The following is a 17,006-nucleotide window of genomic DNA, read 5'->3' on the forward strand; positions in this document are numbered from 1 at the left end:
TATTTTTCTAGTATTGGTGACAATATAAATATAAGCATATTTGTTACTTTCACCATATTGAATAAGTTACATAAAAGCTAAGGTTTAGTTGAGTTTGAGTTATTTGTGATATTGCTAAGGGGTCCCCTACCCTAACAACACCCCCCAGTGGACCATAGAGGCTAAAGAGACAATCATTGACCTCAAACATGACCTGTCCTCCGCTACTTGACTATTAGCTGACCATTTTTTTTAGATGTTTCTGAAAGTGATAGTATGACTAACACAGTCCTTTTTTCAGAAACAGAAGGGGGTGAGTGAGGGTGGATACAGACTCCTTGGAACAAAATCGACAATAATCCGACTCTGACACATTCCATAGTTTTAACGTTTTTACCGTGGGTAAGAAGTTATAACTAATTTTAATTTGAAAATAACAATTTTACACATCGATAGTAGTTTAGTAGATCAAATTTAGAATATGGAGGAGGTGAGGGTGAACCATGTATAGTCTTTGATTTCACTGATATGATCAATACGGTACAAGGGAAAAGGTACGTACTGACTTGTTGAAGCAACAACAACCTCTAAAGAGGATGCAATATCAGTAATTAAATGACTTGTGAATGACCTAGTACCCCGACATGGTTTCCCCAAAAAGATTAGGTCAGACAATGGCAACCATTAAAAAAAAATATACTCACTTAGCCTTGGTCGAAAAGGCTTTCGGACTAGAACACAGGTTTGGGGTACCATCCTGAGTCCCAAGGTAAGGTTGAAAGGATGGACCAGAACATCAAAAACTAATTGGCTAAAATCTGTGCACAGACCAAATTTAATTGGATTAACATGTTGCAATTAGCGTTAATGATCATTCGAAGGTCCGTGAATAAAACTGTTTTTAAACCCTTTGAGTTTTTCACCCTATGAGCTGCATACAGGTCAGCCATTCACAGGACCAGCAGCCCCCCATGGAAGGAGGACTCAGCGTAAAACCAAAATGGTATTTTACACAAAAAATTGCAGAATTTGTGTGCCAGTTCTTCTGTAAAGATTCCCTTCCGCCCGCTGAGAGGGTCAAGATCAAGGTCATCAAACGCAAGTGGACGGAGCCCAGGTGGACTGGTCCCTTCTAGGTCATAGAACGGACGTCCCACGCCCTTCGACTGGCTGGTGGAGGGGACACCTGGTACCACCTCTCCCTCCGCACTACAGCTGAAGAACCTGACAGATTACCAGCGGATGTCATTGCTGACATCGCCACATCATCTGCCCCACAGCCCAGGAGACGAGAGAGATTTTCTACCTACATTACTCTTTTCAACTTCTATATTGTATATCCTTGTGTGAGACCAATCCAGTATGCTAAATGTTTCTTAGTTTTTCTTGCTTGTTTTCAGCATAACTGTATGTGTCGTTACATTAAGTGAAAAGTTTGATGTTTATCCCCGTTTTGTTACCTAAATTACTCTGATATTGATAGACGAAAGGCAGGATGTTACACCCGGTAGTGTTCCCTGACGGACTGATGTTTGGGCGTGTTCTACTGTCTTTGTGTCTCAGTTCATCCTTCCTGACGACAGTGACAAGTGTCTAAGAACATACAGCGGACTTTAAATAGACTGGGTCAAAGGGGATAGCAAGACTTATTTTTGACCTGTGCAGTGTGATTAATTACGGGGGACACAATAGCTATTACCGTGGTAATAACCTCTATATTTGTTACGACTCAACCCTGAACCATTGGTGTCGGATGCAGACAACATACTCTGGTAAGTTGTGCCCATCGTCCCTTTTATGTTGTTTTGGGGCTTGACCTGACTGATACAGACGCTAAAGGAATTATTAAAATTAATGTCCTTGAGAGGGCGTTAACTACCTCTACACCCTCTGTAGCACCTAAAGTACCACCCCACCTCGGTGGTGTTTCAAAGGCTCACATCTGTGCGTGCTAATGACATCACCACCGAAGGCCTGGTAACTTTGACCTTTGACCTTAGGAGCGGGTGCAGACAACCTGTGGCTCAGGTGGATGCCAAAACCTGGGTGACTGTGTTGCTTCTTCCGCTGGACGTCCCTTTTCCCACACTTACCCCGCCCCTTTTAAGTTTACTGACATGTGTACCCTTCTGTTGACAATGCCACCCGACTTCTTCCCTTTGTGGCCCAAAAGCTGAATTACACGCGTTTTCAAATTACAGGACCCTCTTCGTCCCCCAACAAATTGGGTGACATCAACCGTTACTGGTGCACCACACTGATAGATGGCTCTAGGATAGGCCCTTGGGCACGAGCTGACTTATTCTGGTGTTGTGGGAAGCACAGATTGTACATTAGAATCCCGACGTCAGCCGTTGGGCTTTGTGCTATGGTTAGACTGGTGACCCCACTCACCAAATTAACACCCCTTGGAACTCCTGTTTCAGCGGCCTCTCTAACTCCCCGCCGCCGTTGAGACTAACCAACCTGACTCGTGACACAGTTGAGGGACTTGCTGAACAACCTCCCTCGAGACCATCCAGAACCGCACAGCCCCTTGTGCTAAGTGTCACTAAAGGGGGTCTAGCAAAGTGGTAACTTTAAGACTTTAATGTGGGGCGTGCTTTATAAGTTTTGTACAAGTAATAAAGATCTTATTAGAAGATCTTAAAGGGGGACTTGTTGGAAGCAGATCAGAATCATATCCATATTTAAGATTAAAGATTAAAGTACCAATGATTGTCACACACACACTAGATGTGGTGAAATTTGTCCTCTGCATTTGACCCATCCCCTTGGGGAGCAGTGGGCAGCAGCGGCGCCGCGCCCGGGAATCATTTTGGTGATTTAACCCCCAACTCCAACCCTTGATGCTGAGTGCCAAGCAGGGAGGAAACAGGTCCAATTTTTATAGTCTTTGGTATGACTCGGCTGGGATTTGAACTCCAACCTACCGTTTAAGTGTTACTTCTTTCTAAAAACTCCTATAGTCATATTTACATCAGCTAATGTCTTGTGTGGTACAAAGTGCTTGGATTCGAGTGTCCTTGGTTAGAGTCAGAGCGCTGTTTATTCTCTTTGTTGAGACTGCCATTGCATTCCTAAGATAAGGAGCACAGCTAGACTGGGGAAACAGCAGGCGGGGGACAGAGGGAAGATCACGGGACTTCCGGGGGTTTGAGGGGAGACCGAGCTAGACCGATCTGGACCGGGCTAGGGAACGCTTGGGTACTGGGTTGGTCTCAGGTTTTTCCTCTAAGCTTGGAGAATAAACCACAAAATACCAACTGCTGCCTGTTGATTGAATATAAACATCAGCTTATTGCCATGAAAAGAATCTGGGAGAGACTAGCAATTTGAATTCCCCATTGGAGGAATGCTGGTCAACGCAACCCCATTGAATCCAATACAAAAAAGCTCTGTTTTCATCTCAAAATTCCACAGTATTCTGGACATCTATGTTGATGAATCTTTTGCAATTTGTTTAATGAACAATGAAGACTGCAAAGAAGAAAGTTGTAGGTGGGATCGGTATATTAGCGGCTGGCTGTAGCAACACAACCAAGAGGACTTTGACTTGGATAGCAGACGCGCTAGCCGACGCTAGCCGCCGACCGCACGGATGATCGGGTGAAGTCCTTCGTCCTTCCGTCGATCGCTGGAACGCAGGTGAGCACGGGTGTTGATGAGCAGATGAGGGCTGGCTGGCGTAGGTGGAACGCTAATGTTTTTATCATAGCTCTGTGAGGTCCCATTGCTAAGTTAGCTTCAATGGCGTCGTTAGCAACAGCGTTGTTAAGCTTCGCCAAGCTGGGAATTATTAACCGTGTATTTACATGTCCATGGTTTAATAGTATTGTTGATCTTCTGTCTATCCTTCCAGTCAGGGATTTATTTATTTTGTTTCTATCTGCATTTGAGCCCGATACTATCACGTTAGCTCAGTAGCTAAAGAGCTTCGCCGATGTATTGTCGTGGAGATAAAAGTCACTGTGAATGTCCATTTCGCGTTCTCGACTCTCATTTTCAAGAGGATATAGTATCCGAGGTGGTTTAAAATACAAATCTGTGATCTACAATAGAAAAAGGAGAAAGTGTGGAATCCAATGAACCCTTGTACCTAAGTTACGGTCAGAGCGAAAAAAGATACGTCCTGCACTGCACTGTAGTCCTTCACTCTCACTTTCCTCATTCACAAATCTTTCATCCTCGCTCAAATTAATGGGGTAATCGTCGCTTTCTCAGTCCGAATCTCTCTCGCTGCATTGTAAACAATGGGAAAATGTGAGGAGTCCTTCCTCCGGTGACGTCACGCTACTTCCGGTATAGGCAAGGCTTTTTTTTAATCAGCGACCAAAAGTTGCGACCTTTATCGTCGTTGTTCTCTACTAAATCCTTTCAGCAAAAATATGGCAATATCGCAAAATGATCAAGTATGACACATAGAATAGATCTGCTATCCCTGTTTAAATAAAAATACGTCATTTCAGTTGGCCTTTAAATAATAGTGACATGATTACAACAGGTGCGTGTGTCCAAATGAGTCCGGTGCGTGAGTCCAAATCCATGACAGGTGAAACCAATGAGTAGTCATGGAAACAAAAACAATGGAGCGTAAACAGAAACTAAAGAGTCCAAAAACCAAACATAACTAAACAAAACAAAACATGATCCAAAAGACATGACAGACCAGAGCTAAGACAACAGCCACGAGTTCCCGATTGCCAATATAATTTATTTTAGCCCGCATGAGACGACAAGAGAAGAAAGCGCAGGGTTTCAGTCTGTTCCTTGTGAAACGACATTACTAAAAATGTAAAGATATAGAAGATATAGATCCATAATCGATCAAATCAATTATTTTACCCAGCCCTTCATACCAGCACACATGTGATGGCACAAAATGAAGTACTTTACGAAGCTTAAGAGGCGAATACAGGAATATAACACACACAGGTTGTACAGATAAATAAATATTATCAAGTTCTTAATAGTAATTAATTCCAGGGGTGTAGAATGAACATTTCTGTCCCAAAATGAGGTCATGACAGAAAATAATTGAGAAGCACTGCAGTGAAGAGACATATACTGCAAAAACAGGAGATTCAGACATGCCTTAATTTTAAAATACATTATATTGTAAAAGATCAAGCCAATCTGCTGTTATCTATTCAAGTTAATGACCTTAAAATCTCAATATGCATGCATATTTTAATTATGATGGTCAAACTGTCTTCCTTCCGAGGTGATCTAGTGCACTGTGTACTCACTTATTTGCATACACTACGTTTATTTAATGTACTCATAGACATATTATACTGTGTGTGTAACCCACATAGGAAGTACTGTTGGAACATGGGGTCAGAGGGCCACGACAAGACCTGAAGCACATCCAACATAATAAAGTTTAAATAACTTATGTAAAGAGCTAATTGTGATTAGAATAGCACTGAAAAGACACTTTTATTTTCTTCTAATAGGCATGAAAATGGGTTTGGAAAGTGTTACACAATCACCGTGTCTTGGCTTATCTATTTAAGAGTATGTCACAACCCAGGGGACTGAGGAGTATAAAACTGCATACCCATCTGAAGAAAGTGCAGGATCTTGACACTGTGACCAGATACAAAACGACCATGAGTGCCATTAAACAGAAGGAGAACAAGACAGGTAAACCAATAGTTTGATTGATTAGATAGATCAATTTTGTGTTAAAGTAGTCACTTTGACGTTGTTATATTTTTCACAGCGCCTAAGAAAGTCAAGTCAAAGAAGTCAAAGAAAAACATCAACCATTTTACAGATGTGCACGGTCTACCTTGCATTGAGAATATTGTGTGCAGTGTGGAGGAGACTCCTCAGCCAATCACAACAAAGATCTCTGGCAAATTTCCGGAATGGATCAACGGCAGCTTCTTGAGAAATGGCCCAGGAAAGTTTGAAATTGGAAACCAGAAGTAAGCACGATGCCAAATAGTAAATACTTAAAGATAATGGGGGCACCAGTTTACAAGGTTTAACTCTCTACCTCCTCAGGTTCAACCACTGGTTTGATGGAATGGCTCTTCTTCACCAGTTCAAAATTTCCGAGGGACAGGTGACCTACAAAAGCCGCTTCCTCTCCAGTGAGAGTTACCAGGCCAACAACGAAAATAACCGCATTACTGTGTCCGAATTTGGGACTGTCACTGTGCCAGACCCTTGTAAAAACGTCTTTCAACGCTTCCTCTCCAAATTTGAATTACCAAGTGAGTACTATCAGCACAATTCAAATGTGTTCAATAAAGGCATTTGAAACGCAATAAAGCCAAATATGAGTAAATTGGACTTGAGTGTATAGCAGTGTTTTAACTTGGCAGTTAACTTTTATCTCCTCTAGAGCCCACTGATAATGCCAATGTGAGCTTTGTGACCTACAAAGGTGATTACTATGTTAGCACAGAAACCAATTTGATGCACAAAGTGGACCCTGAGACGTTGGAAACGACCAAAAAGGTAATGCTGAGTGCCGTTTATGACACATTAATATTTTTATTCTTATGTATTAGAAAAATATTGTAATAAAAGTTTAGTTGTAATATTAGACACCCTACACTAGCACACATTGTAATTAAACAGTTTTAAAATTATCTTGTATTATCAACAAAAAAAAAGCTTTTTAAAATTACTTATCCTGGAATAGTTATATGACAACCTCTCCAAATGATTTCTGATATGTCACTTAGGGACTTGAGCACAATGTTAGAGTAGAAAAAAATAACATAAAATAGTTTAAAGGTGCCTCGGTTTTTATATGCCCCACTATTCGTATGATTAGTTTTTTGCAGAAAATGTTTGCTAAATGTTTTCCCAGATCGTTGTTTATTGTCTTGGTTATGATACAGCTAAACATTGCACGTAACAAACTAGTCTGTTGGCCTGTGTATCAATCTGCAGAATCGATTGCCCAAACAAAGAATCTCACGCTTTGGTGACTCAGTCTGTCTGTTCTTTTTAATTGAATATGATTGCAAAATAACCCCCCATTGGTCTTGGTGACTTTGTCTACTAGCTTTTTTAAATTTAAAATATGACTACAAAATAACCCACCATAGGGCCAATGAATGTTGTAAGTGGCAGCACTTCGAAGGTGAGAAACAATATAATTTGAACAAAAGCTTTTAGCAAAGTATGAAAGTGATGTCATTGTGGCTCTCTGCTCCTCAACATCTTTAACAAGAGTTAAAGATGTTAACTCAGTTAACATCTTTAACAAGAGTTAAAGATGTTAATTTAACACATGAAAGTGATGTTAAATGGTCATTTATAAATATCATTTGTCATTTATATGTATTTCACATTGTTTTCTGCATGCAAAACTAAGGTCTCTGAGTATTGCACTATACTGAATCATACATTTTCTTGATACATTATTTTGTAATGTGGAATGTTATGAAATAATTGATCAATTGAAAATACTTGTTTATTTTTTTGCTGATATCGGAATTATATTCAATATTAATCAGAACACGACTATGTGAAACTATACTTATTCTCTTTAAAATGTGTTTGTGTTAATATTTTTGGGTGTTTTGAATAGAATAATTGCTTAAAAATGCTTTAGTTTTTGTACTTCGTCTGACCTTTTGGAAGAGATGGCTAACAAAAACCTAGATACCACTACTACTATCTATCTGTCTACTATCAAGAACAAACTAAATGGAATTAACATTGCCTCTTTTGTTCAGTTTATTGTTTGTCCAATAGATTGTTCATGATATTATTATATATATATATATATACTGTATATGGCATTTTAGAACGTTGTCATTCATTCATTATTTTTGATTACTTTTTTCTTCTACTATTATACTTTTCTCCTAAAAAGCAATGTCAGCTTCATTTTCCTCCTTGGTTCTGTATCAATTAGGTAAACTGGAGTGATTTTATTGCTGTTAACGGAGCCACTGCACACCCCCACACTGAGCCTGATGGAACAACATACAACATGGGGAATTCCTACTCCTCTAAAGGTGATGAGTAATTCATTGCTAAACTGTCTCCTTGTGGATAGCAGCTGACTAAAGTTTTCAAATAATTTGTGTCTGAATTTTCAGGATCATACTACAACATCATTGAAGTGCCTCCCACCAAAAACAATAGCAAAGAAACCCTGGAGGGTGTGAAGGTACTTTGCTCCATCCCCTCAGTGGACAAGACCAAACCTTCCTACTACCACAGTTTTGGTGAGCAACAGTTTAAATGACATTTCAAATCATTCTAAAGTCATAAAGTATTGCAACATATTTTACAAGTTGTTCGGTGAAAAGTAAAGAACAGAATTTTGCGCAAATCCCATGCATCAAGGGATAACTTGATACGATACTATACTGTATATATGTAAACTTGGTATACTGACACTGTCTATTAATTGGCATGCCTATTTTTTTTAACGGTTTCTTTTAATTAACCTGACACAGCTTTTAACTACGAGGTTGCAACTATATGCTAACAATAAGGTGGCCAACTATGTGGGCCACAAGCCAAAATAACATCAATAATGAGTCTGAAACTGAATATTTGATAACCTGTCGAAATTCATCATAGAGGCCAGGATGTCGATCCTGAAGATGCTTTGCCAAATTTGACATACTACTTCTTGACTGCATTGTAGCAGTTTGCACACAGGCTTATCGACATTCTTTTGTTTTCTTAATTTGTTTGCCTCGAAGGCAAAGTACCTAAAACAGTACTTACGCCTCTTTTATTTTTGAATAAAACAGGTTGCTTTTGCCCTCCTGCAGTAGCACTGGACATATCCTCTATTATGTGTGCCTCCTTACTATACATTACAGTGGCGGGCCGTGCGTTTCCCACCTAGGCCTTCAGTGATGTCCGACTTCAATGAATACCTCTCAAAATACCATAATTTATGTCATCACATGACCATTGCTGGAGAAATACTATACAGGAACACATCTATGGCGTACTGCGTGTTGAAACACCTCAACAGTGTACAAAACGGGTTATTTTCTGGCGCATTTAAAAATGAATTAAAACGCATCGGCAATTAAGACAAAAATCTTATGTGGTACTGTCAAAATTAAAATTGCAAAAAACATTAAAAGTGAAAACATTTAATATTTGAACTCACAATTTGTAGCACCTATTCGACGCCGTATAAGCCAGTGGTACCACTCGTCGTTGGCTTATTGGAGTGGAAATGGCGAGCATTTGCCCATTTCATCACCAGAACAGCAGAGCTAGCTTCCAGGGTTGGCCGACATCCTCTCACAAGATGTAGTTTCTCTTTAAATATCCTTCTTGAAAATGGCCTTGCAAATATAAATCTGCCACCTAATGAATGTTTTGTTCTCCTTCTCTGCTATCACTTTGGAATGACAAGTGAGTATCCAATCACGGTCTCGTTAACATCAGGCTATTTAGATAAGCCACTGTCAACAACTTGTGATCTGATTGGCTTTCGCAACTGTCTATCACCTGTATGTCCCCGTTCGCTTACAGTGCACGGACGCCCGCATTGAAGGCCTCGGGCAGATTTCCTACAGCGCGGCAACATAAGCTAGCTGAATTCTAAAACTAAAAACAACAGCACTGGAACGAGCATAATATGACATGAAGAGAATATGAATACTTTTAGATATTTAGGGAAAGTAAATTAAATTATGGTCATGATTTCTGGTTATGTTAGACCAGCAGAGAAGGCCTTGCTGGCCCTGACGGCCCACCACTGATACATGACTAGCAGTGAAGGGGAGATGTCTGCTGCTGTTGTTGGAGAGAGTGGGGGCGGCCTCGGCCAGGGTTTATAGTCTTGATAATTTTGCAAATGAGCATTATATCCAGATACAATACAATACAATATTGAGTATCAATATTTTTGACAATACATCATGGGTATTGATTACATCACAGTTTTTTCTGATACCTGTGCGAAATCAATACTTTTGAAACATGCCCTTGTTTTTAAAAAAAAAGTGAAAACATACACATTTTATCCAAAAACAATCCCTTTCTATTTTGTAAATTTTAGCTGAATAGTGATTGACATACTTATGTATTTACATTAATCTTAAATTATTTTTTATAATGTAAAAATTTGTGTAACAGAATCCACAACATATCGTCATTATCATTACATCAAACACAGAGATGTTTTTTTAAATTGCAAGATTTTACAGAACTTTCGGTGCATACATTCTGAACAATTTGAACAAAAGATGGTAGTTCATAAACAATTGTGGCAATGTTATACTACTGTTCCAACAGTTTTTGTAATAAGTTTGTATATAACATCAAACGTAAGACTGTCGTGATAGTTGACTCAGAGGTACATATACTTAAATTTTACCTCATTTTGCAATCACTACATCAATACTAACTATGAATTAATAGTAACTAGGCCTGGGCGAAAAATAAGTTTTATCGATGACGCAAGTTTTTAGTTGCAGCCAAATGTAAATATTTTTCTCTTATTGCTCCAGCTTGTCTTTGCCCACAGGAGATTCCATAGCTTTCGCACTCCTCGTCATTTTCTTAGCAGAGATTCACACACTTTCAACAACAAGGCTACAGCACACTCAAAAGAGAGCAAGCAGTTTGTTCCAAAAAAATTAATAGTGCCATCAGTGGTTTGGATTTACGGCAACAGATATGGAACACGTGACTGTATGCTGCAAAGTTTGTTTACAAAGGCAGTAGCACAACAAATTTATTATAGCATCTGAAAAATAAGTATCCAGCTGAGAAAGGGAAATTGTACTTGCAACGAGGCAAACAAGACCGCAACAACAAACCAACTAACTTGAATGTAGAGTTTCAAAACAGAAAATGCTTAAGTGGTATATTACACTTTAACAGGAGTCTAGTTGAAAACACATTATAGCAGGGAGTAACCAGATATGAACGATAAATGAAAAATAATACTATAATACCAACAGCCGAGTAGTGAACACCAGTCGATATTTCAGGCAGTTAAGCAGATGAAGTCAGTCATTAGACAAGTAATGCTCAACAGCAATTAGCTATAGGTGAAGATGGATAAAGGTGTTGCAGTGATGTTTAGTTTTTAAAATAAACGCTTACTTACTGAATTCAGTTGTTCTTAAATTTCAACAATAGGCTTAACAGCCTGATGGGAAGTAAAGCTTATATTATCTCCTTTGACTCCATTTTAGCAATGTCTCAGAACTATGTGGTGTTCATTGAGCAGCCCATCAAGATGGACCTGTTGAAGATTGTAACAGCGAAACTGAGAGGAAAGAGCATTAGTGATGGCATTTATTGGGATCCAAAACTCAACACAACCTTTCATCTGATTCATAAAAAAACTGGGAAGGTGAGGTTTTTTTCCACATTAGATTCAGCCTAATTAAACTGAATACAGTATTTTCAATTTGAGTTATACTTTACCTAATGTTTTAATTCATTTGTTAAATCCAGGTGAATTCCCTTAAGTACATTGCCAAGCCACTGTCAACCTTCCACCAGATTAATGCCTTTGAAGAAGATGGTTATTTAATCATAGACATGTGTGCGTCAGACGATGGCACGGCAATAGGAAACTACAACATCCAGAACCTTCGTAAGTCTGGAGAAGATCTTGACGAGGTAAGGAAATATGACAAAAGGGTGATGATAATTAATTGATTTAAACATAAGTATTTTTCTGGATGTCAAAGTAATTACATTATTATCCTCAGGTGTATAACACAATGTGTAGAGTCTTCCCACGCCGCTTTGTTCTTCCTCTCAATGTTGATGACAAGACACCCTACAACCAGAACTTGAACAACCTGCCTAAGAGCTCAGCCACCTCATTAAGGATTGGCAAGAACAAGGTAAACTAAATGATAAATAAATGATAAATGGGTTATACTTGTATAGCGCTTTTCTACCTTCAAGGTACTCGAAGCGCTTTGACAGTATTTCCACATTCACCCATTCACACACACATTCACACACTGATGGAGGGAGCTGCCATGCAAGACGCTAACTAGCACCCATCAGGAGCAAGGGTGAAGTGTCTTGCCCAAGGACACAACGGACGTGACTAGGATGGTAGAAGGTGGGGATTGAACCCCAGTAACCAGCAACCCTCCGATTGCTGACACGGCCACTCTACCAACTTCGCCACGCCGTCCCTGCTTTCATATTACATACTTTTATAGCAATTTGTCATGTAAATCTATTTTTTGTCAGGCTCATCTTTCTTGTGAATGAAGTGGCTTGTAAAAAGGTTTGTTAACTGAGGACAGGCACCATAATCTTAAACTTATATTATGGTCTTGTTCTGGCATTCCACCACTATATAGTAGAAAAAACAATAGGGGGGGAATTGAATGTGCTACTTGGCTGAACTGTTTTTTCTGTATGTGTAAGTAAGTAAATGTAAGTAATAACAAAAAAGCAATTTCAAACTTTCAAAAAAATCCTAATAATCCTAAATCATATTGAAAAATATAAAAATGTAGTCGGGATATTGTTGCTGTACAACAAAAAGTTTTCTTTGGTACCGTTAATCATAACCTCATTATTTTAGCTGGTGACAAATAAGGTATATTTCTCCTAACTCTGTTGATGTCCGCAGGTAAAAATGTAATCACAAAATCTGCAAATGAATATGAATCCTGAATCAACCAAATCAAAATGTAGACACTTTACAAATGTGGACAATTTAAAAAGAAGGAGTGACTATTGTTCCTTTGTAATATTGGCTGTGTTCAACTGTTTTTCTTTTGTTGGTTTAATGCAAATGACTGCAAGTTTATAAACTTAACAAATAAACTGAATTAATAGTGAATGTTGAATCATTAGAATTTTGAATAATGTAACTTTTAGGTGAAATATGCATGATGCGACAAACAGACTTGTCTCAGCCCCAGTTGTCAACCAACGCTACTCTTGAGGTCCACAATTTGCCATATCTAGTATTTAAAAAATTCTGTATGCTGTCTTACATTGTAAACACTAAATCACATTACAATGTTTTGTGGTTACAACGATCTCCAATGAATTATTAATACAGATGGTCGGAGGTTACTCGAGGTTAGGTTTGTGCGGAAGCGTCCCTCATCCACGCAAAAAGGGTTTGCAGAGGTGCAGGGGAAGGAGCAAGTCGGTGAAGCACAAACTCATGCCTAAACACAGGAGCATGATCCAGGTTTTAGAGACTTAGAGATCAGTGAAGCATACAAGTGTAATAAGGGTCAAAATACATGCCAAGTACGAACAATGTTGGCAGGTCTGTTAAAACTGAACAAAATGAATTAGTTAAGTGGACAGAATATTACACACTGATGTTCCTTTTCGTTCACTTGGGGACGGCCATTCGAGTCACATCCTTTGTGTCCTTGGACGAGACACTTCATCCTTGCTCCTGATGGGTCATGGTTAGCGCCTGCATGTCAGCTCCCGCCATCAGTGTGTGAATGTATGGGTGAATGTGGAAATAGTGTCAAAGCGCTTTGAGTATCTTGGAGGTAGAAAAGCGCTATACAAGTATAATCCATTTAGCATTTTACTTTATCCCTTCATTATGTCTACCAAGTGGAGTAGCATTAGTTTCAATTAAATACTTTTTGCAGATCTTCTGTACCCATGAAGATCTTCATGGGGAAGATCTTCATCAGTATGGTGGTCTTGAGTTTCCTGCCATCAACTATGACAAGTACAACACCCATCCGTACCGCTACTTCTATGGCTGTGGCTTCAGACACCTTGTTGGGGACACACTGATCAAGATGGACATCCAAAACAAAACCATGAAGGTTGGGAAAAGTTTTGCTTTTTTGCGTTACAAATACATGGCAAAAAAATTATCATGTAATCTTTTCTCTGCTTTTTCTCAAAGGTTTGGGAACAAGATGATTTATATCCTTCAGAACCAGTCTTCGTCCCCTCACCTAATGCTACAGAGGAGGACGACGGTGTTATTTTGTCTGTGGTCATCACTCCAAAAATGGTTGGTCTACTATCGTTACATAAGAAAATCAACTACAAACTGTGGATACATGATTATAACCACTACCTTACACAAAGTTAATTAAAGGGGACTTTTGATGATTCTAATTTATATTTAACACACTTGGTCTAGATCAGTGATTCTCTCAAACTGTGGTTTGCGTACCACTAGTGGTACGTGGTGGGCTCCATCAAGTGGTAGGCCCCCCAAAACATTCCTCATTAAAATACAGTGTTTAGTGTTCCTATATTCAAACACAGTGTTACTGTTCAAACTGTGTGTAATGTTACAGTGGCCAAATATATATCATATAATTGTTAAATAAAACCTCTTGTCTTGTTTTTAATGAATACTTAGGTCTACTACGCTACTGTATTTTAATGTTGCTCATCATGGTGGTACATGGAAAGCCAAGTCTTTTCTGAGGTGGTACTTGGTGAAAAATGTTTAAGAATCACTGATCTAGATAATATGCGTTGGATAAGCTAGGGTATAAATTTGGCATAGATTTTGCTGCACAGAAACATTATTAACCCACTTAATTCACATAGGATCAAAATAAACTTCATGATCAGTATACTGATTGTAAAAGCTGAATTTATCTCAGTACATGTCACAATTAGATGAAAATAATACTTATATAAAAATATCTTACCTTCTCTTGTGGCCCCCCAAACCAAGTAGTAATTGCAATGGCGCCATATTTTTCGTTAAGAGTTTAGCGGCTAATTCAATTCCAATCAAGTGTAATTGCACATCCACTGCAGAAGGTGGCAGTGGTGCTGTCATTGTCACAGAGTATATAGAAAGTATGGCCAACTCAGTTTCAAAACTGGTAGCAAACATGGCGCCCTGTAGTCACGTGAGGGGCTTTTGACCATTCATTTAAGATATCCCCTGGCCATACTCTCTCTGATTGTCAGAGTGTGCACAGGGAGTATTAGCTCTATGTTGTAGGGTTTTTTTTGCAACGAGCATGCACACACACAGCACAGAAAGGGATATTTGAAGCGCAGTGAACAAACCCCCAGGAGACATCATGGTATTTTTTTTAAATGGGATGAAAAGAAAGGCGGAGAGAGATGGAGATAATGAGACAAACAAAAGTCACCAGAAAGCTAAGACAAATAAATATGACGAAGCATATAGCGCTTGGCTTCACCGTGAGTACAGTGGGAGACGAGGAAAAACCGGTGTGTTGTTTTCTTTATTGTTAATAAGGATACAATGCTATGCAGAGGTGTACTTATAACAATTGTATAGATAAATTATGCTAATTATAGTCACGGTGGAGAGTGGGTGCAAGCACAAATTATGTTCTTCTTCCTAAGGGGGCGTATCAGAATATAATTGTGAAGCCCTGCAGTAGCGCATGAGACGAGGCTGCAGCTTACAGTCTCAGCACAATAAAGGGGAAGGAAGCCTGGCTACTAAGATGCACACATAAATATGTTTGTCAAGCTCTGACGCCACAAATGGTCCACTGTTTAAAAAAAAAAGACTCAAACAACACAAAATCCAAAACTGCATGCAAGCTCATGCACCAATGCTTGAACCTTACGATTTGATGCTTTGGCATTGTTTATCACAAGTGAGTGTTCGACATTGTGACAACATTCAAAAGTCAGAAAATAGGACAATTGTCATAGGTTTCCTTTAAATGTACATCCTCCTAACACAACTTTTGAAAGCACTAATTATTTTCATTATTTGTTCTTTTCAGGACAAGCGTACGTTCCTCTTGGTTTTGGATGCCAAGACATTCGAAGAGTTGGCCAGGGCTGAAGTGCCTGTAAATATCCCATACGGTTTCCATGGAACATTCAATGCCTCAGCCTAGCAATTTAAAAAATAATTATATTAATAGTAAATGGGCTATACTTACTTATTGCTATGCACTAAAGACTACTAAATTTAAATGAGGTAGAAATGTGATGCTTGTATGCTGTCTGTTCCCTCATGAATTGGTACACTGTTATGTAATTGCTTAACACATTTGATTGAATTTTTTATGGTATATTCATGTGTTTTCTTTGCCTTAAAGAGTGTGTCTCCACTTTGTGATGATATCGTGTGACCAACATTTATATTATTCAATATCCAAAGATGAAAACATAAATAGTGGACATGGTTTGTAATAACCAAACATGAATGTATGGATATTGTGATGGTTTTATTTGTGCAAATGTAACATTTTAGTTATTTTTTATATTTCAAGCATGTATGTACACTAGGCTGCTCTGTGAAGAAATACCCAACAATAAATAAATGCAACAAAAAACAACGACTAGTGAAGATATATTAGTTTAAATAGAGTCACAGAAATGTCCCATTTTATACAGTGTAATGAAATGAAACTACAGGAGTCCATTAAGATCCTACTCACAACTGAACATAATACAACACAAACTTCCATTTAGCTGAGAATATTTATCAGTAAAATGAAACACACCTCAAAAATATATATATGCATAAATTCATGCAGTGAAAATTAATCAGACAGTTTATTAGAAATCTGCACCAGTGTTTGCTTTAGCTGATTCTTCTTATCTTTTAGGAAGGATTCAATGTTTTGAGCTTCTGTCAAAAGGGTCTCCAGATCCAGCCTATGGGATGTATCCACTGCTGCTTTCTCACTGGAATGATCGGTAAAAAGTGACTATCAAGCAGTAGTATTATAGCAGTAAAAAACACATGTGTCATGGTTTATTCGACCAGTTTAACTGCAAGCTGGCGCGCTATCTCTTGGAAAACATGGTTCAAATACATCTATTCAGCAGCATTTTTAGCCTTAACACTTTGTATAATTGATGAGAACAATGCTGTTACTACAAGGGAAACGCATGTGGCCTCTTTCTAAATAGTGCATACACTGGCCTGGAATTAATCTAACATGCACATCAGGTTTGTACTTGTATTTTGAGCAGTGACAAGTCATTTCTATGTGTTTATAGAATCAATATCGTAATCATTTAGGGCCCGGCCCTATTCTCCCATGTGCTCAAGTGAAAAACATTCTCCCACTCGACTTAAACTGTCCATGCACGCTTTCATCCAAGGTGAATACTTTAAATGGAGCAAGCCT

The 17,006-nt window shown here is 38.7% G+C and overlaps 1 protein-coding gene across 1 annotated transcript; it reads left to right on the forward strand.

The window, feature by feature from the left end:
- The first annotated feature begins 5,534 nt into the window (after positions 1-5,534).
- On the forward strand, positions 5,535-16,190 carry LOC133663861 (carotenoid-cleaving dioxygenase, mitochondrial-like). The gene is made up of 12 exons (XM_062068576.1): positions 5,535-5,628; positions 5,708-5,915; positions 5,995-6,206; positions 6,338-6,453; positions 7,868-7,970; positions 8,055-8,183; positions 11,136-11,296; positions 11,401-11,568; positions 11,661-11,798; positions 13,545-13,727; positions 13,811-13,921; positions 15,645-16,190. The coding sequence occupies exons 1-12, from the start codon at positions 5,595-5,597 to the stop codon at positions 15,759-15,761; spliced, it is 1,680 nt and encodes a 559-aa protein (XP_061924560.1). The 5' UTR covers positions 5,535-5,594; the 3' UTR covers positions 15,762-16,190.
- Positions 16,191-17,006: the final 816 nt, after the last annotated feature.

Source organism: Entelurus aequoreus, linkage group LG13 (genome assembly GCF_033978785.1).
Source record: "Entelurus aequoreus isolate RoL-2023_Sb linkage group LG13, RoL_Eaeq_v1.1, whole genome shotgun sequence".
In the NCBI taxonomy this organism is placed as follows: Eukaryota; Metazoa; Chordata; class Actinopteri; order Syngnathiformes; family Syngnathidae; genus Entelurus; species Entelurus aequoreus.

What these genes read in the sequence shown, in the direction of transcription:
- LOC133663861 (XM_062068576.1), top strand. Translation starts at nt 5,595, where the DNA reads ATGAGTGCCATTAAACAGAAGGAGAACAAGACAG. An exon ending in CGTTGGAAACGACCAAAAAG is followed by an intron (nt 6,454 to 7,867) that starts GTAATGCTGAGT and finishes TGTATCAATTAG; the next exon opens with GTAAACTGGAGTGATTTTAT. An exon ending in TCCAAAACAAAACCATGAAG is followed by an intron (nt 13,728 to 13,810) that starts GTTGGGAAAAGT and finishes TTTTTCTCAAAG; the next exon opens with GTTTGGGAACAAGATGATTT.